Source organism: Sturnira hondurensis, unplaced genomic scaffold (genome assembly GCF_014824575.4).
Source record: "Sturnira hondurensis isolate 20B ecotype Veracruz unplaced genomic scaffold, ASM1482457v3 Scaffold0018805, whole genome shotgun sequence".
Lineage (NCBI taxonomy): Eukaryota > Metazoa > Chordata > Mammalia > Chiroptera > Phyllostomidae > Sturnira > Sturnira hondurensis.
The window spans coordinates 222791-248422 of NW_028091436.1; the positions used below are offsets into that span (position 1 = coordinate 222791).

At 48.1% G+C, this 25632-nt stretch overlaps 1 protein-coding gene across 3 annotated transcripts in view; it reads right to left on the reverse strand.

Annotated features, from left to right (window-relative positions):
• The window catches only part of DENND1B (DENN domain containing 1B), a 139035-nt gene that overhangs the window by 26078 nt on the left and 87325 nt on the right, over positions 1-25632 (reverse strand). For all 3 annotated transcript variants that reach the window (XM_037070463.1, XM_037070462.1, XM_037070461.1), the window contains 3 exons: positions 14000-14125; positions 11942-12043; positions 1952-2042 (listed from right to left, as the gene is read on the reverse strand). In XM_037070463.1, the coding sequence (XP_036926358.1) occupies positions 1952-2042; positions 11942-12043; positions 14000-14125 (319 nt within the window). The remainder of the gene's footprint in view (positions 1-1951; positions 2043-11941; positions 12044-13999; positions 14126-25632) is intronic.

Sequence of the window (25632 nt, forward strand, 5' to 3'; positions counted from 1 at the left end):
GCCTTTCCCCTGTACTTCCTCCCTGTACCTACGGAGTTGGTACCTGGCGAGCCACGTTGGATCAGCACCGGCTCCAAATCGAGAACTTCAAAACCTTTTCATTTTTACGAAGAACAAAGTGGTTGGCATTAAGCCGCACTGGCAAGGAGGACTCTAAGTCACATGCCAACTGGGGACTGATATTCTATCCTTTTTAAACAATAAGATCCAGTGTGAAGAATTTGGTGACTCCCCCAACTTCCAGAAAAGCACACCACCCCCCCCACCCCCCACCCCCCGTCGCTCTATCACAGAGGCATCTGGACCCATGGTTAGGACAACAGAATTGAGCCACACAAAAGGATCATGGTACCACCCCATCACTGTCACAGGATGTCATCTCCAATTCCGAGAAGACACCAGCCCCNACACCCCCCCCCGCCCCCCGTCGCTCTATCACAGAGGCATCTGGACCCATGGTTAGGACAACAGAATTGAGCCACACAAAAGGATCATGGTACCACCCCATCACTGTCACAGGATGTCATCTCCAATTCCGAGAAGACACCAGCCCCACGGGCCCTAAAGCTAATGAGACAGCAGTTATGTAAATACCCAATCAGCGCCTCAAGCAGTTTGTCCATGAGCTGACAACATTTTACTTGTCTGGGGTGAAAAGTAAAAAGGCCTTATTTTAACACAAAAGTTCCATTGAAGCTAATTCTTTACCCCTGAGCAGCAGGAAGGTGGGTAACTCCACGCTGGGCGTCTGCTGAGTCAAGTCAACCGAGTCTTTCCCCAAACTGGATTCCTCCAGTGAAGCACCGTGCCTCTACCAGGCCAAGGTCAACGCCACCAGGCCAACGTCAACACCCCCAGGCCAAGGTCATTGCACTTGGGCCACTGTGCCTCTTTCAACAAACGACCTCAACCACTTCTGTATTTTCATGGTGCAAAAATCAATCTTAAGAATAAAATTAAATTTTAGGAAATCTGTAGCTGAGTACTGTTTGTCTTTTCATGTTTTATTTCTCAACTCTAGCAACTGCTTACTCTTGCATAGACTAAAGGATTTTTTTTTCCCAAAGCAAACCCACAGAGAGTAGAAAAATGACTATCATATCAGGTGAAAATGAACACGTCAGGGGTTTCTGTGTGTTTAGTTCTCCCTTTATCGGGAACAAGGCTTCACGTGCACTAAACACTCAGCAAACACCGGCTGGAGGGACAGACAGGTCAAGGGCCTGAGCACAGTTTCTGTCGGCACCAGGACGGGGCGTGGGGACAACCCTACCGAGCGCCAGGTCCCTGAGTCGTTAGTTGCCTGGACAATGAGGAGGTGGTTTGCATGTCCGCATTTCCAACCGTGCGACCGTTTAACCACATGGAAGTTGATGATACTGAGTAAAAACACAGTATCGCACACACAAAACAACACGACTCCTCAGATCGCTTTCAGGACGGCTTCGCCCGAGGGACGGAAAACTGTCTTTTCCTGGTGCCGCCGGGGCCCCCAGAGCAGAAAGGTAAGGACCGCTACCGAACCCACTCGCTTAACAACGCAGAAGCCAACGTGCGTTCGAAGCCATCTTTTTGGATAAAATCGGCATCTATCGCTTCCATGTCCTCTCCCTCCGCAGCGGCCACCACCGGGACCTGCGAGCAGGGAGCACGAGCCAGGACGAGGGGCCGGGAGGCAGCAACTCGGCATTTCTGTGACGGCCGGGTCCGGGGACAGTAAGAGGTCATCCAACACACCACCACCCACTCACACGAGGCCACGTGAAGGCCTTGAGTGATGGCAACGGGCGAAGTCCATGAACAGCCCCGCTGCGATGAAAACACGTCTCAAGGGCACTACAGGTTCAGGAGAAAGTAGTTGCTTAGGAAACAGCTTACACCAGACACAAGTGCAAAGATCGAGACAGCTGCTCTCTGGAAAACGGGAAGCCACACTGGAAGCTGCCTTTACCTCCACAGAAGCCTCCGGAAGTGATCTCTTCTTCAAAGACATCCGAGAAGCCCCTTCCGGAATTTAGCTTCGCCAGCCGACCATCGATGAACTGAAATATAAAAGTGCCAAGCAGGTTCATTTCCATTGATTCCGTAAGATTACATTTTTACTTAAAAATCTAAATTCAACAGAATCTTGGGGGGAGGGTCAGATTGCATTTTGAAAATGATCGCTGGGTGGTTATTTTGCTGATCCATGATATATTTCACATCTATGTGTAGCACTTGAGACTTGGAAACGACTTTTCATTTCGCTGATCTGTGCTATAGCCCAGATTATGAAAACCTCATGGTGTTCTGAGGTTCTCCATTCACAAGGAAGGTGTGAGTGAAATGCCCCTAAGGCGCCCTCGTACATCAGAGGCAGAGAGCAATGCAGGGAACGTATAAAAGGTGTTTGATGGTGGATCTGAAGATTGGGGCGGGGGGGGGGGACGTAAAATGTTCATTTTCATTCCGGAATAAGTAAATCCAGTTTTTTCACGCTGGAAATTTAAATGTTACCTGAATTAAAATAAAGTGCCTTCTCTTTAAAAAAAAAATCCTCACACTCTGTCCTAGCTTTCTGTTTAAATGGTTGCATGGTTCATTGGCTGAGAGAGGCTGGAAGGGCAACCCAGGATTCCCCAGGCAGCAGCGCGACAAAAATCTCCTACAGACCAAAATGAAGGAAAAACGGCGAACTGACCAACACACTCCTGTTCAGAAGTGGTTTAACCGTCTTTTGACTACATCGAATAATCTGGCCAAGTCTGTGCTGAGACAAGTTTAAATAAAGATGTCGCTAAGAGGATGTAGTCATGGGCCTGTTTGTTTTTCAGAAAAACCAGGCCTCTGCGGGCAGGGAGCATGGCTTGTCCACTGTTATGCCCTCGCTGTGCTCGGCACACAGGAGGTTTCTGAGAGAACAAGGACCACGACCGTGGGGTCGGGAGCAGGACAGCCTGTGCCACAACCCTGCCACCACTGGCTTTGGGACCGTGGGCCACCAGCCGTCGGAGACTGCTCCGTGGGAGGGACAGGCACGGCTCGCGGGGTTCGGTGAGCATTGACTGGAAGAACACACAGTGCCCTGCCCGTAGGCACGGGATGGGTGTTAATAATAAAGTCCTTGGTCCCCACGGCCGCCATTGCCGCTGGGACCAAACGCCGGGATTCCGGAGCGACGGCGTGCGCCCCGTCCGCCCGGCACGACACCTGCCGCCCGGGGTAAGCGGGTGCTGCCCTGACACGTGCGGCTGTGGCCCAGGTTTTACAGTGGGGCGGTGACAAGGTGTGGATCATTCGTGTCACTCTACCTTCGAGAAAAGGCAGTAGCTCCTAACATTGGCATTTTCTTTACACAGAATGAGTGGGTCATTTGTAAGTACAGCAGTTTTAAACGCTTGCGAAATTTGACCGGTGCGCATTTTCCACACAGCTATAAATCAGACTCAAGGGATCTGATTTGATGGACTGAGTATCATTTTGGCAAAAAAAAAATAAGGAGAGGCCGGATGATAAATTTAAAGTAATATGCTCCTGACAATTGGAACAAACTAAGACATCCTTTTAAAGGACTTAATTTGCTTTCAAAGATTAAGACTACGGGACTTTTTAAAAGGTTTTCATTTTTGTGTTTACTGGAAATAATCCATCCATTTTACTCGGAGTGGAACCATTCGAGTCTAAAGAGAGATAAATCCCGAACTATTTACTGATTGTGCGTTTCGGAGGCTGAGTGGCTACTCCGGGTCACTCTACCGGCAAGGGGGCCGGCTCGAATTAATCACCCGGTGCGCGCCACACGTTATCACCGACTGTGCACACGGTCCTGCCAGGGACAACCAGACACACTTATCGGCACACATTCTTAGTGGAAACATTTGCTCTTAAAGGCAAAGGGGAATTCCGTGCGCACACACACACACACACACACGAGTATTACTCGTACACGCACACGAACATGGACGCTCGGGGGGACTGAGGTGGGGCGTCAGGGAGAGGGACACGGAAGGGAGCAGGGCTCTCTACTCCTCTGTCGACTGTTGACTGGGTAACAGCCTCCCCCCACCCCAAGTGGAGTGGGTTCACGGTCACACGCCACTCTAATCACTCAGTGGGGGGCCCAAGCTTTCTGCTGTCTCCGGGCCACACTGGAAGGACAGTTGTCTTGGGCTGCGCATCAAATACACGGCGACACGTAATCACACACACACACACACACAAATCTCATCATGTTGTCCATAGACGTGCGATTTTGTGCCGGGTCCAATTCACAGCCATCCTGGGCCACACGTGGTCCGTGGGCCGTGGGTCAGACACCCTGCGGGCATTTCGTAGTAAGCAAAAAAGAACAGGAGACTTTCAGCAGCTGTTGCACAGAAATGATTTTGAACTAAAAAATGTGAAGGGTCGGAAAACCTACGACGCGGCAGTGTGCCCGACCCCTCGCCACCCCGTGCACTCGGCTCTCTCCTGACGGGGGGACACGCCTTGGGGGAGGATGGGCGTGGCGAGGAATGACAGACAGCACTGCCAATAACAGGACAAGTGACAGAAAATGAGTGGCAGTGGGTCATTAAAGGGATTCAGGAGCGCCTCAAGATGGTGGTCTCTCCATGAACCCGCGCAGTTGGCTCAAAAGTGAGAGTTGAAACTTGAAACCAAACCTGCAAAGTAATCACACCAAAACACAAAGAGCCGGACGTCTCAAACACGTTCATAGGCATAATTCCATAGGACGGATTCCAAAATATTGTTATAAATTATGACTAAATAAAGTGGATTTAAATCAGAGTGTATATGGGTCTCAAGGTCAATAACACTGCTCCCTCACGCCGTCCACACTCGGAGGAACCGGCCTTTGTCAATCTGGTGACGCGATCTGAGAGCGGTGACAGGTCACGGGGGAAACAGTGTCGAGCAGCAGAGCTGCCCCCTGCTCCCTCTGGCTGGTGGAGAGGTCACGCAAGTGGTCCCGAGTGTTTTTGAATAACCACCTTGGTAGGAAACGGAGTCAATTTAAAGACATCACTCGTTGTTTTGAAGGCACCTCAGCCGGCAATATTGTTCGATGCAAATGAATATTCATCGCTTCAGTGTTTAAAACACAACGAGGATAAAATACATATTTTAACCGTGCACTAAAGCACAGAGAATAGACTCGAGGACAGATTCTTTACCAAAAAAAAAAAAAAATGAAGACTCTGTTCCGATCAGATTCACAGATGAACTTGAATATACGGCCAGTAGGAGCGTCTGTTTCCTTAGGAGACAAATCCTGCGCTTCCCGCCACTCCTCACCCCTTCGCCAGGCAGTGAAGCCTCCGTGGCAGTTACTCTATAACCCCAACCACGCTGTCCCTCGGGGTCCCNCTGGTGACGCGATCTGAGAGCGGTGACAGGTCACAGGGGAAACAGTGTCGGGCAGCAGAGCTGCCCCCTGCTCCCTCTGGCTGGTGGGGAGGTCACGCAGGTGGTCCCGAGTGTTTTCGAATAACCACCTTGGTAGGAAACGGAGTCAATTTAAAGACATCACTCGTTGTTTTGAAGGCACCTCAGCCAGCAATACTGTTCGATGCAAATGAATATTCATCGCTTCAGTGTTTAAAACACAACGAGGATAAAATACATATTTTAACCGTGCACTAAAGCACAGAGAATAGACTCGAGGAAAAAAAAAAATGAAGACTCTGTTCCGATCAGATTCACAGATGAACTTGAATATACGGCCAGTAGGAGCGTCTGTTTCCTTAGGAGACAAATCCTGCGCTTCCCGCCACTCCTCACCCCTTCGCCAGGCAGTGAAGCCTCCGTGGCAGTTACTCTATAACCCCAACCACGCTGTCCCTCGGGGTCCCAGTGAGCTCAGTGGTCTGGGTGCGTATTCCGTAAATATTTATTTGCAGCCAACCAGTCAACACTCTGATTGTGGCAACAATGAAATATTTGATAAAAGCGTGAAAAAGATTGTTCCGCACCCTCATCCTCTGTGGACAGAGGGTCAGGGAGTGACTGTTTGCCCAGCTGGGCAAGAGGACCGCCCGCCCTTCTGTGCCCCAACCCGAGGCCCAGCGCAGACCCCGGGGCCACACAGTAACACAGCCACACGCCCACCTGCCGTTGCAGCCTGGAGGAAACATCACCATGTCCCAAAAAACTATCTCGTATCAGCAACCCTTCTTGGACACAAAGATAACTCATCTAATAAAATGAAAGCCATGAGAGCTAGAGAAAAGTACATTTTAAACGAATCAGAAATCTTTAGCAATTAAAAGAAAACTTAAATGCAGTAAGAAAACTTACTTCAAAATATATTCATTACTTAGGGATCTTTAAACTTTTTCTATATAACATTTCGGGCTGAAAAAAATAAGTAGTCTGATTACAATATTTCACCTTATAAATGCTCCGTAAACCTTGACAAGTTAGTGAAAACTACATTAAAGTGTTACAATAAATTAAGTCATCAGATATTTATGGACACCTGTGAAACGCAAGGTGTGTGGCTGGCAGCTGTATAGACACATGGGCTGGTGTAACCAGTGGGAATAGGCTGGGTCAGTATGGAGCTTAAGTCAAGAGAAGGAAGTGCGGGAAGGAGTGGAAGTATGTGGTTACTTTCATGTCATTTCAAGGCCAGGTGGTCACAGGACCGGGAAGCACCCTAAGTCAGACCACCGTGGAACAACCAGCAGAAGGACACTCTGCAGGGCAGAAGAAGCCCATTCCGTGCCACTCGTCATGAGAACCAGTAACTCCAAACAACAGGAACAGGACAACAGCGCCTTCCAGGACCTGGGCACAGACAGACGTTAAATAATTGCCTCTGGAATTGAGTCTGTTGCACGTAATGACCGGGGGACCAGGGAATTAATTCGCTCACTCAATAAATATTTAATTGAATGTTTACTACATGCCAGGCACTTTCCTAGGAGATTAAACACAAAAATGGATGAAACAGACAAAATCCCAAGCCCTCACGATGCTCCACTATCCGGGGGACGGGGCTGGGGGGGCGACGGTAGGAAAGAAGGAGAAACACCGATTGTTTAGTGCGTGAGGAGGGGGCCAGTGCAGGGAGGTGGCAGGGGACAGGCAGCGTTCACATTTAAATAGCGAGGTCGGCCAGTGCGGACATCACGGTGGGAACATCGTGACGGGGACAGTCCGGCCCAGACTCGCTAGCAGTGAGGGAGGGAGGAAGCCCGTGGTTTAAGGTAGAAAGGGGTCCAGGCAAGGGGGCCTCGCACCGACCACCCAGGACAGCTGGGAGCAGCAGGTGCTCAGGAGGCCCCCCTTGATGCCCAGCAGGTGTCCAGAGGCCCCGCCCACCACGCTGACCCCGCCCCCTGGGAGTACCTCCACAGGGTCTGCAGTGTGTCCCCAGGGACAGGAACAGTCCTGCTGATTCCGCAGCCCCTTAGTCTCCCGGCTGCTTCCCATCCTCTCCTTTGGGGTGCAGCCACCTCCCCTACCCCCTCAGCTCCCAGCCTCGCTTCACTGGAAATGAGCAACCTGAAGCAAGGAAAAGGCGAGGTCCCCAGCTCTAAGTGCCTCACTCTGTCCCCTCCCTGTCCCCTCCCAGAGACTCTGCCTTCCCTCCCAGTGTCTGGGCTCGTCCCAAAGACCAGCTCCTGACCACCTGCCTCCTTCCTCCTTCCTGTGTTTTCTGTCTCGGCTGGGGCTTCCCCACGGCCACAAACACGCCCCTCCCCTGCCTGACCACCTACTCCTCCAGCTGGGCCCATCCCTACGCCCCCTTTACCGAAAAACTGCCCATACTGCAGAGTCCAGGGCTCAACGCCAAGTCCTTGTGGTAAGGAACTGTCACGAGCATGGGACAGTGTCAATCCCTTGCTCTTTGGTGTCCTTTTTCTACCTGGCTGTGAAGGTAAGTCACTGTCCCGCGTTATCTCTTACTCACCTGGCCACGCGTCTTTCCTGGTGTCCTCTGCAGCTGCCCTCCGCCACTTTCCAGTCCCTGGACTGTCACTTTAGATGCACGCCTCGGCAGTCTCCCTGGCTCTCCAGCCGGGTGGCTTTAAATGCTCTTTACACGTGGATGACCCCCGAATGTGTGTCTCCACGTGTCCCCTCGGCCGCACTCGTCCAGCTGCCAACCCCAACTGCTACTCGGACGTCCAGCAGGCATCTCACATTCGCACGCCCAACAGTGAACCCTGTCTTTGCCTCCCGTCTCCCCATCCCCCGAGGGGAGGAGCCATCATCGGGCCCCTGAACCTCTCACACTTCAGCTCCCATCTCCCAGACCATCCGGGGACTCTGGTGCCTGATCGGACCCCTAGTCTGGCTGGTTCACACCATATCTCCTGCCAACCAGTCCGAGTGGACACCTATTCTCAGCATTTGACCTCCAAGTCCTCCTTGCCTCTGCTGTCATCTCAGTCACCCTACAGGGCGGTGGACCTGGGCCACCCCTCCCTGAAATCTACACTGCCTCTCCAGTTCCTGCCTGTCCCCGGGGGAGTCCCCTGCTCCTGTTCTATTTCCTTCTCCACACGACTGAGCTCTGAGTGTGCCACACACCTTATTTAATTCACTCTCGGCCCCCTCCTGATACAGAGGAGGGATGCACAGAAGCAGACGCCCTCTCCTGCTTTGCTCTCCCGGGTCTGCCAGCACCAGGCACACGCCCAGTGTGTGGTGGGCACGCAGAGCAGGCGGCTGAATGAGAGCCTGGGTGAAGAAGACCGAGGCGCGAGTTTCTGAAACTTGAGTGTGCATGCTATGATATTTCACCAACAATGTAGATTCCTGGGTTTTATTCCAGGCCTCCTGAATTGGAACTTCGGGAGGTGGGCCTGAAGGACACGCATCTTCCATGGCTTTTCTACGTAAATCTGGTGCAAGTGCCTTGAGACCGCACTCAGAACCACCTCGCCGAGGGCACTCCTTGAAAATGAGGAGGTAACGAGGAAGCCCACCCAGGTGCATCCCTGTGCCAAGACGCCCTCTCTCGCCTCCTTCACTCCTTCCTCCTGCCGGTGAGTCTCCGCAGCCCCCGGGCCATTTCACGTCTCTTCCTGCTGTGAAACGCGCGCGCGCGCGGCGGCCTCTCGCTCCCACCGTGGGGCAGGTGTTTCCTCAGCACTCCAGAGCCGCTGGGCCTCGGCCCCACTAATGGGTGTGTTGAGCTGATCTATAAATCACGTGCCATAAATAACCAACTGTGTGTTTCTTCTCTAAAAAGGTTAACAGGAAAATGTAGAAAATCTATAAGAATTTATTGTTTACATTAAAAGCTTTCTGAAATCTGCCAAAACCTCCAGCGAACATCAAAGGGAGGGAAACGCCCGGCTTCTGACCCACTGCTTTCATCTGCCGGCCGACTGAGCCAGAGAGCGTGGGTCCCGGCGGACGGCAGAGAGGGCCGGGCTCTCGTCCCACACACCACTCCGCGGCGTGGCTCCAGGTTTCAAAGGGCAGACCCCACGCCATCCGAAACCCCACGCCGCTCCACTTCTTCAGTTTGGGGATTTTTGCTACGTGAGTTCCACTGTGTTCAATTTTATAAGCTTGTCACCCACCCAAATCGTCAGAGCACTGTCACGCCTACTTCTTCCAACGGGGAGTCCCTCGACAGCTTTCATTGGATTTCTCTGCTCCTCGACACTACGTGCCTGTTCCACGTTGGTTACGCAGATCCAAACACTTTGAACGTGGCCCTGTATCTCTGTAGAGCCCACAACTCAAGACGGCTGTAGGTGGTAGATACGGGGTGAATCCAAAACGCTGAACTTGAAATAATTTCAGGTTTATAGAAAGGTTGCACACACAGAAAAAAGTTCCCGCTGAACTTCACCCAGCGTCCCCCCCATGCTGACATTTGGCGTGGCCAGTGCACAGGACCGAAGGCAAGGAATCAGCTCAGGGACAATCCTGTGACGTCATCTGCAGGCCCCATTCAGGTCACAGGTAAGAGCCCTGAAGAGCAAGGCTTAAATCCTCGTAAAGCGAAAGAAAGATGGAGCTCTCAGAGTTGCAGACTTAAGGAGCTGCTTCTGGGATCCCTTCCAAGTACGTTATCTGCAGAGGCGTGTTTACCTAAAGGGGCCCCGTTCTCATCTGTCTTGGTTCTGTTTACTCCACGGTATCACGGAATGTGAGCGCGGGGAGCTGTCACGGGCCGAGGGGCCTCTGGGGCTGACCCACTTACAGAGGCAGAAACGGAAGCTCGGAGAGGTTCCGAAGTCACCTGCCACAGAACCCACAGCCGGCCGCTGGCCCCTCCAGCAACGTTCAAACACGCGCTTTTTATGCAATACTTGAATAATTGGAACCGCGAAGACTTACGTAATTACTAACTTCACAGCAATAAAACAAACTACTAGGATGTTCCCTTCCTTAAAGGGCCCCGCCCCGTGTGCCCCTTGTTCCCCATGGGAAAGACCACGGTCCCTCCAGCTTCTCCCGTGTGCCTCTCTCTTTATCATTTTATCACGTAGGTGTTTTCCACATTTTCCTTGCTGTTGAATCTTACGTGAAAGGACTCATCACACTCACTCTTCCAGGACTGGATTAGTCCTTTCATTTCGTTCACTCACGCTGTCTTACTGCAGCTCATCCGTTTCTGTGCTGTCCACTGTTACATTGCATGGACAGAAAGACACGTTCACTTCTGCTGAACAGCCCCGACTGCCACCGGTCCTTTGCCACTATGCACAATTTCAGTAACTGATTTTAGGTGCATAGTTCAGAGCCATAAAACATTTGCACATTTAAGTGGCAGTATAGCAAAGTGTCCTCTGGTGTACTGTCTGTCTAGTTAATCCATTCACATTGTTCTTTACATTCCACATGTGAGTGAAACCGTAAGGTATTCATCTTCTCTGACTTATTTCACTCACCACAATCTCCTCTAGATCATCCATGTCACTGCAAATGGCAAGATTTCATTCTTTTTATGGCCGAGTGCTAATACTGCATCGTATATATATATATATACATATCACCATATACAGTGACGGGCACTTGGGTGGCTTCCATTATGTGGCTATTGTAAATAATGCTGCAATAAACATAGGGTGCATATATTCTTTCAAATTAATATTCTGGGTTTCTTCAAATATATACCCAGGGGTGGGATCGCTGGGTCATAAGGCAGACCCACTGTTAGTGTCTGGAGGAACCGCCGCTCTGACTGCCGTTCATCCGCAGTGGACCCACCGGCCTGCACACCCACCCACGGAGCATGAGGCCCCCTTTCCCGTCGCGTCACGGCCCTGAGCAGAGCTGGTGACCCACTGGTGCTCTTCAGGGGATGCTGAATGCACGCAGCTACGTTTGCACTTAGAACTGTCACATGTGACGTAAGAAAAGCAAGAGTTAAGGACCTAAATTGTATAAACAGAAACTAAAACTGTGGCCACGCTCTGGGATGGGAGACCAGGGGCGTCACCACCCGAGTTCCCACGTCAACTCCTGCCTTCGAAATGGCAGTTACCTCTTCCAACCCCCAAATGGAGACACACCGTATGCTTACAGATTTTTTTCCCTGAATTTCTATATATGGCTATAAAAATTCTTGCGAAGCTTTAAAAAGTTCCACATTTATGAATGACTTTGTAAACTGGGTTACACTGGGGCCGTCCTGTAAAAATACCGTCTGTTCACCACACGCATCTGCCGAACCGAACTAAGACATCTCGCCGGAAATAGTCATGTTGCTGTTTCGCCTGCTCGTGACCTCTCTCGGTGAGACCGCCAACCCGGCACTTTCAACGAGGAATTCTTTAAATAACATCAAGTCGTTATTACCTAATAGTTTTGGAGTTCCACGCCATAGATAGCTCTAGAGTTACAGAAGAAAGGAAAAACCCTTGCAATTCTATCAAAGATGTTACTCGGGTTTAGACGTGATGTAGAAGAGACACGAAAGCCTCAGACATTCCTGTTCCTGCCTCGTCCCCCTCTCTTCCCGAAGGACGGCTGGACGCCACTCTACCTGCTTGAAAAGTTGGAGGTTGACCGCTGTCTCCAGGAACTGTTTCATCGGACCTGAGCGGTGCTTCACGAAGCTCTCCTCGCAGAAAGTGACGGGCTCACCCTGGAGCGAAAGAAAGAAGTTCCTTAACAACTACTGCTTTTGGTAAGAAATAGGGAAAAAACTGTCTAAATATGCTCAGTGTACTGCTGAAATTCAGCTTTCGTTCAGAGGCCGAGGCAACAGAAAGGTAATGTGGCATGCAGAATGAAAACACCACCCTGACTCCCAGAAAGAGCTGGCGGTGAAAAGAAGAAAACATCACACAGAAATGGAAAAACGTCGATAAGTGAACAAATGCTCTGATAGTAGGATGTGATCAGTAAACAGAAAGGTATCCTATGATGCAATCACGTATTTCCCCACAGACACCAGGAAGCTGGGCTTCCAAGAGGTCTAAGAAAAAAGTCCAAGTCATTGAAATCATGCCCTCAATTAAGGAAGGAAGAGGAAAAATGGAGATTGTAAACATTACAAAGTACTTACATGTGGCATAATTCAAGCAAAGTGGTACTTTTGACTTTTCCTAGTGTACTGAAAACTTGAAATCAAACTCTCTTTTAAAAAACTTGGCAACCCTAATTAGTCACTGTGACTTGGAAACTCATCTTTGTCTTCACCGATGTTTAACAATCTGAATGGGAGTATGTTCTAGTGGAATACAGATGGCTGTTTCCCGGTCTTTTCAAGAACAAGACCTTGTAACTGTGTGATTTTTGGAGACCCCCCCCCTGCATGAGATACGTGTCCTACGTACAGTGCTGTGCACTTTAAAAAATGCATACCCATCTCCAAAACATCAGCATGCCCGTTGGACAGAGATGCCGATGCCGACAGTGGCTAGTCTGCCCGGTACTCAGAGACTCCTCCCACAACCCAGCGACTCCTCCCACAACCCAGCGACTCCTCCCACAACCCAGCGACTCCTCCCACAACCCAGCGACTCTGCCCACAACCCAGCGACTCCTCCCACAACCCAGAGACTCCTCCCACAACCCAGCGACTCCTCCCACAACCCAGCGACTCCTCCGAGGTGTGAGCGCCACCCCTGGGTGGGAGCTCCTGAGTCGGGGGCCAGTGTGAAGGAAGGACAAGCCGCTCGCACTTGTGCGTTGCATCACAGTGGACAGTGGGGTTTGCACACCCGTCCTGGAAGGTCAACAGGTGTGAAAACTGTCATTTTACGAAGAGGAAGACGGCAGTCTGCAGAGGCCGGGGAAGTGGGTGGAGGCAGTGCAGGGTGGGGACTGTGGAGTTCCTGCCCGCAGACCACAGGTCTCATTACTGGTGTTTTCTATCCAGTGCTGCTTATTCAGCTGGTCACCGAAGGCAGTGAACTACTTTTCACAAAATCAGACCAACGTACTTCACCAACAATTCAGAGAGAGAAACAAATATATTTTGATTTCTACTTTTCAGAACAATCTCCAATCTTGGCTACAATTCTCCATAATTGAAAAATAATTAAATAAAAAAATTGGGGAAAAAATTCTCCATAATAACCATTTTAGGATATTAAAACAGAAAAGAAATTATGAAATGAGCAAGAATATGCTAAATGGATGAGCCTATTATGAATTATGGAGACAATAAATCTCCAAATATTGCAGAATTTTCAAGTTCTAATATTTTTAAACTTTCATTTTGGACTTATTTCTACACTCGTCGATGTAATAAACCCAACTGTCTGGTTAATTTCTGAATGATGTTAACAAGATTGGGTAGTTTTTTTAAAAAGCATTAACACCATTATTAGTTAAGAGGTAAGTATTCTGATTTCAGAAAGATAAATAAGGTGACAGGCAAAAGAATGTGGGAAATGTTAACTCACAAAAAGAACAAAAACCAAAAAAGTCAAGAAATTGGAGATGGAACATAATTTTTTTTCTTAAAAAGGCACATTATTTTGGATTTTAAAAGACCTTTAAGAGGCCCTGGTAAGGTGTGGCGTTACAGTGTTGGACTCCTCTGCCCCATTCCGAAGAACCATTAAAAAGCGAAGGCAAGTAGCGGGCTTACAGGTTTGTATCTCAGCGCGTCCCTGTAGGACCCAAACAAAGCAGCCTGTGCCCTGAGGAAGGCCCGGGCCACGCCGTCCCCTGTGGCTGTAGACTGCTTCTTCAGTTTGTTTTTGAGGGCCGAGACCTGCAGGACGGAGAGGAGCAGTTAAATTAACACCTCGGAAATTGGTCCGGCGAGGTACCAGCCCAATCAGCAGGCAAACCGCCGTGGCTGCGGGTCAGCCCCAAACCCAGCCTCCTCCCGAGAGCTGTGTCTCTGTAACTACACGGAGCGCCTGCTGGCCCGTTAATTGAAACGAAGGCAGGAACCCAGGGAAACCTGCTAATGCAAATCGCTTCATGCTCTCTTTTTCTTCCCAAGGCCTCTTGACATAAATAAGCTTTAATTATTTTATGGTAAACTGCTTGTGAGCCGCTTTTTGGCAGATTTTTAGCAATTACAACCTGTATCTACTTGTTCTGCGATGAAACCGGGTGGGTCTGGTTCATTTCTGCTCTGCGAGGCTATTTGTTACGGATCCTCTAGGGCCACTTTATGATTTAATTTTATTTTTGGAAGCCTCATTTGCATATGCAATTTTCCAGTCCTTTGCTGAATAGTTTGGACCATTATTAGATAAAAGCAGGGCAATGAGGTAAAGTTATCGAGGACCTACGGTGAGTAGAGAATTGTGTTATGCAAATGTTACACACTGTCTCATTTACTCTTCAGGGTCTTCTGAGAAAAGCGTTCATGTTCCCCACTATGAATGAAGAGACAGGAGCTTAGAGATGGGAATCAGTGTGCCCTCCCTGGAGAGCTGGTGAGTGACAAAACCGAGACTCTGAACTCAGAGTCTGAGTTCATGGGCAGTTTGAGTTCAACGTCATTGCCTTACGAACTAGTAATCAGATTAAATGTTAACCTGTTTAAATTATGCCAATTTCTATTATCTGGGACTTGGCATAATGGGACCTTTAAAGATTTTATTTTATTTATTTATTTCTAGAGAGGGGGAGGAGAGAAAAAGCGGGAGAGACACATCAGTGTGTGAGAGAAACGTCAGCTGGTCGCCTCTGGCACCTGCCCCAACTGGGGACCGGGCCCACAACCCCCGCACGGGCCCTGACCGGGAACGGAACCAGTGACCTTTCACTTTGTGGGACAACGCCCAACACCCTGAACCACACCAGTCGGGGCCGTGAACTGGAATCATTTTTAAAGGCCCCTAAGGTTGATATATAACTTTTCCTACATTTCCATCCTTTCATTTCAAGTTCTGTGGATGCTAAGGAAGGCATGTTACTTAAGAATGACCCTTACTTAGATGAAGAAGTCAGCGTGGCCATAGGACGGGCCTATTGCCCCTTTATTTCAGGGGGAGGTGCCTGGATGTCTACGGCACGTGATGAGATAAATGCTGGTTGGACCGTCCCTCCTTGGAGCAGACCCGTATCCTTACAAAACCACCAGGTAACAAAACACTGTGACCTCCCCTTCACGCATACATACACATATACACACACATACACATACACATATACATATATGAGTACCTGCAAAGAAGGAATGTTTTTCTTTCTTTACTGCCAGCGGTCCTAACTACTCTTGTTGATGACAGTAATGGAAGTGTCAACCTAATTAACAACTGCACTTTGAATAATGCTAATGAGAAGTGAAGGGGGGCGGCATCAGAGGAAAGACCAGCTCTACAAACCTTTCACAGGGGTGACATTTCCAGTGTAAAGTCACAGTTGCTCTGATCTGATCAAAGGAGGAGACCCCCATTGGGTCCAATTACAGCCAGGGTTTCACGAGAACGACTGAGCTGCCGTGTTCATCAGCTATGCAGAAAGGGCTCGGCAGTAGAGGCTACCCCCCAAAGCTGTGATCTCTTCCGTTTATGTCCAAGCTCCACAGATTCAGATAAAAGTTTAGAGCATGATCCACTCAGCCCACAAAAGTGCATAAACCAGACCTCGTTTAACAGGCATTTTTTACTATTAAAATCTAACCTCAAAAAAAGGCCCATTTTTAGGTAACCCACACATCCAAACAATAAACACAGCTGAAGGCAGACACCAGTCCTCCGGTTTAATGACCTTTATTCTGAGGTTCATAATTATGTTATTTTTTAAAAGTTTCAAAAACGCCTTTTAAGAAGAGCCAACGGGAATGACCATAATGCGTATACATATTTAATCACAGCCTCCAAAAAAGGCTGGTGATGGAAGTCTATCCAAGTATTATAAACAAGATCACAATTGGGTTATTTTAGTTTTTTATCTTACCTGAGGGCATTTCTTTTCATTTTTATTAAGAGAGAGAAAGAGAGAAACAGATTGGTGGCCTTCAAACACGCCCTGACCAGGGACTGAACCCACAAACCGAGGCATGTGCCCTGAACCCACGACCTTTTGGTGCACAGCAGGACGCTACAACTAACTGTGCCGCACTGGCCAGGGCCGACTGGGTTATGCTAAAATTTTACTTTAGAACATTAAAAAAAAAAGACATTTAAAACCGTCACGCCTTCATCTTTGCTAAAGAATACTCCTTGAGGAGTATCTTCTCTATGAAACCCGGAATCGACAATTCGGTTCTGCACAAGGGACCCGGAGAACAGCCACAGCCCACGTGGTCCCAGAGAGAGCGGGCGGCCCCCAGCCCTGACGGCCGACCCAGGGTTTAACCACACTGCCACCAGCCCGTCCCACCAGTGGGCCCGTCGCTGACACTGTTGCGGAAGACAGGAGAGAAGGTAGAAACACTAGTTCCAGACTCTGCTGCCAGTTCGGTGGGACACCCAGGCCCTCGAAGGGTGATTAGCCGCACTGAGTCCGCTGTGAGTGCAGACCACGCCTTCAATTTCCCAGACTCAGCATGGGAAAGGTGAAAAACCTCATTCGTAACGCTAATTTTTTAAGTATATTTTATTGATTATACCATTACAGTTGTTCTATTTCCCCCCTTCATTCTCCTCCACCCGCACCCTCCCTCCCCCACCATTCTCCCCCCCCTTAGTTTATAACCACGTGTCTCAAGTTCTTTAGATTCTATATTTCCCCCACTATTCTCGCCCTCCCCCTATCTATTTTCTACCTACCCTCTATGCTATTTTCTGTGCCTTCTCCCCCCTTCATGAAACACTAATATTTGAAACAGACTGGGTGAAGTAAAACGGATCATTAAAACGATCGACTTTATACACATTTCCTTTGGCTTTTTCATGGGGTCGCTCGCCCATTTTCAGCGGCCTGTGCAGTCTCTATGACACTTCTACGGCCCGGGCTCTTCCACACGGGCGTTCTGGGGTCGTGCAGCTCTGAGAGACTGAAACAGGGTCACAGTTTCCCTCTGCCCATTTCTACGCCGTTTCGACCCTTACAACCACACAAGACAAGTTTGTCTTGACTTGTTCTCAGCGGACCCTGCCTGCCGGAAGATGGGAGAGGCCCCTGTTTTCCGAGACCAGAGGGCGGGCCAGGTGTTTCCGAACGCACAAACGGATGCTGGAAGGCAGTCTTTAAAAGTGAAATGGAGTTTTAAAGTCAGCTGTAGACGTACAGATGTGACTCTACTACAAAGCCATGCTGTCAGCAGCGCTGCCCGCCTGGCGTTGGGATTGGGTCAATTATCACCAGCTGCCATCGGCCCTTCGTGGTGCTAATTAGCTTTTAGCAGTTTTTAGCCGTTAAAAAAATGTCGATGTCCCCTCTGCACTTTTTCAAGGCTTGGTCTGGGAAACAGCATGTTCTGCTTTAACTTCCAAACTTCTTGGTTTATAAAACAACTTTGCCTCTTCCCATGAAATCCTCAAGTTCATACGCCCATGTAACGGAATTCGGAAAAGCATTTGGGACCTCCGTCATGGGGTTATCCTCACACAACCTTATTATGTGTTAATGAGAAAGTATATGTTTTTTCTCTTTTTACAGCAGGTCCCCATCACCAATGGTGAAAGGCTACTTCAAAACTGACGTTGTCTGGCATCACATTTTTCAGTCTGCAAATATTTTTCAAGTGCGATTAAGTATTATAGTAAAACAAGACAAAAAAGGCAGTAAAAAGAACTTCAGAAGCAAACACCATCCGACTGCTCTCATGAAGTATTTCACTGCCTTTCCTACAAGGAGAATTTGGGCTCCCGGGCAGCCACGCACAGGGGATTGGGACCAGGAGCCCACTGTGCATGGGGACTGTCACCACCAATGCGCTTCTGCTCTCGTAGCACTAGAGGGATTATGAAGAAAAGGAGGAAATTACGTGAGCAAACACAACAAACAGGCACAAACTCACTAAGCACCAGCCTCGGGCACGGCGGCTCAGTAACGAATTCATTACGCCAGCAGGGAGGTGGGAAGGAGGAGCATAAACACGCTGAGTTTTCCAGAGAAATGACGCCTATTTTTCTCTTGATTTTTAGAGGCAGCTCCTCTGGGGAAAAAAAAAATGAACTACTGTGTCCAGAAATTTTCATTGAACTTTTCAGGGCCACAGAGAGAAACGTGAGCCTCAAGAACAGAAAGTAAAAATAAACGTTCAGAAACAGTGTGTAGAGAACCAACACACCCGGACTTGACCTTGATGAGGTCCGGGAGGGCCTCTTTCACATTACCCAACGGCATCTAGAAACCGCATGTGGGTAGAAAGGTTAAAGCTTCTAATAACCGTCTGCTTCAGAAAAAAAAAAGTTACGAACTTAAAAATCGTTTATTCTCCCATGAAACGCGGGTTCTAGTTCTCATATGAATCACGTATCAAGTCCCTTTAATCCTTCTACCGTTCCGGTTTTTTTTTTTTTAAAGAAACAAAATTAACTGTTCCTTCTCGATTGAGTTTTCTAACAAGCTTCTATTTAAAGATCAGAACAGCAACCTTTAACTGTCATTAAATGAAAAGCATATGAGCCCCTCACAGAGGGAATCGCTGCCTCGTTTCTCTCTGTGTGTAAATTACCCATCAGACCCTAACAAATGTGGTGTCGTCTACGACTCCTTTCTCTTCAGAGGCATCCTAAAATTTAAGACGACCGCACCACTCTCCTCCCACCGCAAGTCCGGCTTCGTGCCAGGGTCTCCGATAAGTCACTTCTATGTGTCTCGTCACTCTAAAAGGGGTCTCGTGGACCCTCCTCAGCGCTTCACCGTCTCATCTCCAACATGCAGCACATCAGCCCTGCAGGTGTGACCTCTGGTAGAGAGTCCACGTCGGCCCACTTTTCTCTAAGGTCCTGCCACTGTCAAGTTCAAGCAACTACGATCTCTTACCTGGCCAATGGCAAATGGTCTCCTAAGGGCTGTTCCTGCTTCCTTTCCAATACCCAGGGATCTTCAGGACCCAGAACCCAATGCGATGCTGCTGGAAGTCAAAGCGAACCTTGCTCTTCCTCCACTAAGAACCCCCGGTGAACACCCAGTGATGTCCAGGGATCCCAGACAAGGCCCACAGGTCTTTTACGGTCTCGCACCTGCCTGGCACCGTGACCTGCTTTCGCGCAGCCCATTCCTTTGTTCGACCCACCGCAGCCGACCAGGACTTCCTTCCCTGTCTCAAATGTGCCCACCTCTCCTCCCACTGTGCTCGGCTCCCTCGGCCTCGTCGTTCAAGCCGATTTCGCACAGATACTTTCATACAGCCAAGTGGCTGGGCCACCGGAGGCAGGTCTGAGTGTGCAGACCAGTAAGAATGGCACGTCAGCTCAGCTAAAATTATTTTCCCTTCGGCTCACCTAGGACAGAGATGGCTGTCTGTCCACCTACACCCTTCACCCTTTCTTTGGTCATAAAAATCTGAAAGTTTTGACTGGTGGGGGGTTAACTCGGCTGTTTCCCGACATCCCTTGATGTGACTTGGTGTGGCCATGGGGCCCCGCAGAATCCCAGTGCCAGGAGCCCGCGCCTATGTCTCCCGGTTTGCTCAGCCCGGAGCACAACGCAGGCGTAGACTGGGTGCTCAACGAATTCTATTTGTCGATAGAATGAATGACTAAATTAACAACCCGTCCTGGGCACACTTCTACGCTGACCGCTCTGGTTAATTGGAACAGGATGTCTGTAGTGGGGCCCAGGAACATAACTGACTTAGAATTTCCCCACGGCACTGTAGTATCAGCAAGATTCAGGGACTGACTGTGATGGAGCTCCTAAGGTCGTGCACACAAAGTCTCAGCATGGAAAAGCCAAGAAGGTAAAGGAGCAGAAACAAACCGGAGATTCTACATACTATATATAATACATACACACATACTATACACATAGAGACACACGTATACATGCAGTAAGACAGAGAAGCATGCTATTAAGATGATACAGTACAAATAAAAGGCATTAGCAGAAAAGCGAGGCAATCTAGTTGGAAAGGAAAAGCCATGGGAAAGCCAAGGACTTCCGGAGCACTGGACGTCGCCAAGAGTAGGAACCTGTGAATCGAGGTTCACAAGGCACAGGTACAGAGGCGTCAGGGGACGCTAAGGCCGGGGCCACTGCGGAGAGACGGCCAGTCTCTACCCCTCTGGCAGAGAGGAGGGACGGTCTTTTCCGTGGTTGGAGGCCCAGTACCCAGGCTGCTGCGTCACTGGGTTTTGCCCTTATACTTAAAGTTTACGTTGAAAACACCAAGAAAACAGTGGGGAGAATGGCACGTGCTCTCATATTTTACTTGTGAACAACAACAAAAACTGCTCCTAAACAACCCCATCTCCGAACGTAACCACTCGAGAGAGGGGCGAGTGTCCGCGGACACCCAGCACCAGGCGCAGACACACGCCCGGCTGCCCTCGCCGGGGGGCCCCGTTCCCAGAGCCAGGGGACAAAATCGGCCCTCCCAGCCAACGAAGCCTGGCCGAGGCACGCCTGCAGGGTCTTCCTCTCCTGGCTGTGAAGGTCAGATGAAAACACCCTCATAAAACGCTCCCGGGCGGAACGCTACGCTGAACAAGGACCTGGAAAGCAACTCCTGTTACCAAACGTAAAAGCAATGCAACCCCATTCAAGGCCTGGTCTGGGAAACAGCATGTGCTGCTTTAATTCCCAAACTTCTTGGTTTGTAAAATAACTTTGCCTCTTCCCATGAAATCCTCACGTTCATAGGCCCAGAGTGCTTACTGGCGTTGGCCTGCTGCTCCCAGGGAGAGGGTTCCAAGGCTGGCGCCTGTGGCAGCTGCCCACACCTGGGTGCCCGGATTCTAGAGGCTGGGGCTTGGGCATGGCTGCATGTCCCCAGGGCACAGCTGAAAGCTGTGTGTGTCTCCTGAAGTCCACGCTAGTAAACAAACAAACAAAAAAAGGACTTCTCTAAATTACCCTGGGACCTGGACAACACTGTCATCTCGCTCACCTGGCCACTCTAGACATTGCTGGGAGCCCCATTCACTGTGGGACACAGCACGAATCACAGCAGAGCTGTGGCCAACCTGGAACCAATATAATATTCCCTGGGGCCCTTTTTTTCTTTATAACATGCATTATGACAATTTAACATACTAAACCTTCATGTTAGATTAGAGGGAAAAGCCAATGAATTAAACATATCTGTTGACTATCTGTATAGCTGCGAGAATTAAATTTGTTCACATACTTAAAATTTTTTAAAGCTAATTTAAAAAGTTCTCTGGGGGGGAAAAAGCCAATTCTTTCCCAAACTTACTTCCAAATTAATTAACTCACTTGAATGCAGATGTCTAAAACTATATTTCAAATCAAAGTTTTGGGGTTTTTTTTTTCCTCTGGTTCTTTAGGCTTTTAATGATTGTTGGTAATTCAGAACGATCAGTGTCTTTTTCCATATCACAGTAAAAACATTAACCTGTTCGTTCAAGAGACGCCTGGCGTCCTCACTACAAAGTAAGTATTTACTTTATACAAATGACTCCATTCTACAGCAAGGTCTCCTCAGGGTTTCGGTCATTACACACGCTTGGTACCGAACGTGGCTGGCCTACGCAGGACACGATGTGGTTTACACGGGACTATACGATAACTCTGAACTGCGCTCTATTTTCTACACATCCTCGGCACAGAAAATAAAGCACCATTTTCCAATACAATTCCAGAGAAGATGGAACGCGCGGCGAAAACAGTGCTGAAAACCCCAACTGTTCTGAAAGACCAGTGGTTCGCCGTGGTCTTTCCCTGCCCAGGTTGGAAGGCAGAGAGTGAGCCCTCCTGCACCCAGTCTTGGGAGAGGTGCGCTCTGCACCGGCCGCCACGTCCGCACGAGGCAGACCAGGGTCCCGCGCTGCAGCCCGGTCTGCGGGGCAAAACCCACAAGGCCCCAGCTCCAGACACAGCGCGGACAGTCCACTTTCCACCCTTCACCTTCCGGATGGGGAGAACCTGTCGACCTGCCTCCTAGCATATTGCTCTTTACAATTCACTGAGTTACACTGACGTAAAGACAGTTAAAGAATAGAGGTCTAGGTTCGCTCTCTTAGCGATGAATAGTCCAATGCATGCAGCTTTTTCAGATGTCAGTTCTAACCTCTTTTACCTACAAGAGTTAGTTTATAATTGTTTTAACTGAATAGTCACATGAAGACAGATTTCCTAAATCTCATTGTAATTGTAATTGGCTTAATTTCCCAACAAGTAGGGTTGTCCTATTTATTTCTGAAATAGTAACAATCGTCCAAGTTACTTTAAAAATATCAATGATAATTAAAATTAAAATGAGCAATAACAGCTTAGAAATACAACATTTTAAATTAGTATATAATTGAACCTAAATTTGTGAATATATATGGAATGGGGAGAACTCTCAATAATGCATTTTCTTAAATTAAAATGATTGTATCTGAGATTTTAAATGTTACATTTAACAGAAAATAGCATAGACGGTAGGTAGAAAATAGATAGGGGGAGGGCGAGAATAGGGGGGGAAATATAGAATCTAAAGAACTTGAGACATGTGGGCATAAACTAAGGGGGGGGTATGGTGGGAGAGGGGGTGTGCGGGTGGAGGGGAATGAAGGGGGGAATAGAACAACTGTAATGGTATAATCAATAAAATATAAAAAAATAAAAAATAATAAAAATAAATAAATAAATGTTACATTTCATCCAACTGGGATTTCCCCCCCTCACTTAAACATATAACACGATAGCACTAACTTTCACTGACATTGTTTATAGCCCTAAAATTCACTTTTTTATTTCCGAACACTCAGACTCCGTATGCTTAAAGAGCTCTGTATCTGGGACGGCCGCTGGAAAACAAAATCACGGGGTGCTCACAGACAAACACGACAACAGTACACCGTAACGGATCGCCTGCTTTTAAAAGTTAGTCCGTGCCATAATCAATATCGTTAAAATCACTCCCAATAAAACTAGGGTTTCGTTTTCGCCTAATGATCCAAATCTGGAGTGAAATGATGAAATCAGAAAACAAGTGTTCTTGTCAGAAGACAGGAAGAGAGTTTCCCCCCTCCCTTGCGGAAAACAAAGGGCTCCTGAGCGCTCAGCCCTGATTTATTTTTCCAATTTTCAATTCCTCGAGCAGCGGAGCTGCTACCGGCAAGGTCGTATTTCTAACAGTCAATAAATCTACAATATTATGTGTGAATATTGGAATGGAGCCATTAAGAAGATTACAGCGTGCGGCGCAGCAGAGGGTCCGCAAGAAGAAAGACGAGTAATTCGGGACAACTGTGACCGCTGACCCGGGAGCGGCCAGGCCGCTGGCCAGGCTGACGCAGTAATCGCGAGCACGTGTAGACGGAGCGGGCCCGCCGGAAGGGCGGCTCCCCGAGCGGCTGCGGGGTCTCAACGGCCCCACTGCAACCCCGGTTCATCTACTAAAGAACCAAACAACCCCCGCAGAAATAGTTTTGAGGCTTCCAGTGTGTGTTATTCACTTAGATCTCTCTCTCTCTCACACAAATTCAGTAAGATCATTTGTGATTTTTTTAACATGCCTCATTTGAAACATTCCCAATGATAGAAAATAGGACTGGTCGCTTGATCGTACTTCCCACAGGAGTTTAAGAGATGGCTTTTGGAAAACTGACGATGAAAGCTAAATTTATGAGAGACGGTTAAACAGTCATCTAAAATATTTGTAGGACAAGGACTGTCACCTGACGCATCTCCAATTGCAGGTGACAGTCGGTGCGCTACCTGCGTACCAGCTCCATTTCTGCTGTCCTCAAATGGGCCAGCCCTCGGCTGGGCTGGACACGCTCACACGCGGTTTGTCCCCACCCCGGAGTCTCCTGTTAGGCTCCTTCGCTCCCTCTCACAGGTGTGTCCAGCTAACCGTTACTACACGATGAGGTTCCCTCGCATCGTTTTATATATGTAGGCTTTCGTATCTGGAGTACTGTTTAACTCCTTCCCGTTTTTAACTAAACACGTAAACAGCAAACTAACTCGACTGGGAAAACACTGCCTCCGAATTCAAAAAGGATTACCCATCAAAACAATGGCTGTTAGAGAGAATTCTTCTCCGGGGAGGAAGGAGCTAGCATTAAAGCAGACTATAAAAACCGTACTATGGCGCTGGAAAAGCTGATTTCTTCCCCGCTTTTCTTCCTCTTCTTTAAAAGGAAACAATCTTTTCTCCTGAGGGTCACTAACAGTAGCGAAGACAAGCACATAAGGAGAACGTTCTTAAAAGTTGGGTCTTTATTTTCATAATTGCTTCTCTCTCCAGTGAAGGAAACTTTGATGGATTTCCAAATGAATAACTCTAATCATTTCTAGCAGCTTCTGCAAAATTCTTATAATGAGGCAATCTAGTTATAATGAGCTAAAAAGATAATATAATTCTTCACTGACCGGGGCTTGGATTTGTTCCTACATAGCATTAATTTTACTACAGTAAGATAAAATACTTCAATTTAATTTGCTTCAAGGTCAGCAAGTATTTCAGGTTATTTATGGACATAAATAAGTTGATTTCAACCTTAAAATCATATTTTACCATCAGTAGCCATAAAAACAATCAAGTTTAGTTTTAGTGTATTTTTGGGTTTGAGATTTTTTAATTTCATTTTTCAAACTCCTTAAAAATGATTTCAAAGTACTTGAAATAGAGCCTTACAAATTTGAATGGAGTAGTTTTTTTTTGTAATTCTCAAATTTTAATATCCTTGAAAAGAATAAAGTTTTTAAAAGGGGGTTATTTTAACTTGGAACTATGTTAGAAAGCTATTTTTAAACAAGCATTGAAACAGAAACAGAAACAGAAACAAGACTGGTCTGCATTTTTGCCCTGTTATCAGGAATATGAAGGCCAGAAAATACACTTTTGGAGACTATTTCACATGAAATACAGAATATATCCTATTATAAGCTGCAGACACACACACAAACACACACACACACACACTCACACACACACACCCCTTTGCAAGATCAAAGACCAGGCGAGAACTGGCACTTAATTTATCAGCCTTTACAGACAAAAGACAGTTTTCATCGTTTCCAAAGGATCAGATGTCTTTTATGACAAACTGGGTCTGCAGTTTAATTTACAAATAGAATTCTAAGTAAGCGGCCCTTGCTCCGCCACAGCAAATGACACTCGGCGTAGGTTTTCATTCTTGCGGCCCTCAGCAGGACAGAGAAGATTAAAAATAAAACTGAAATAATTTAGAGAAAACAAATAAATGTTTCAGAAAGTTGGGGGAGATCAAAGCCGGAATTTTC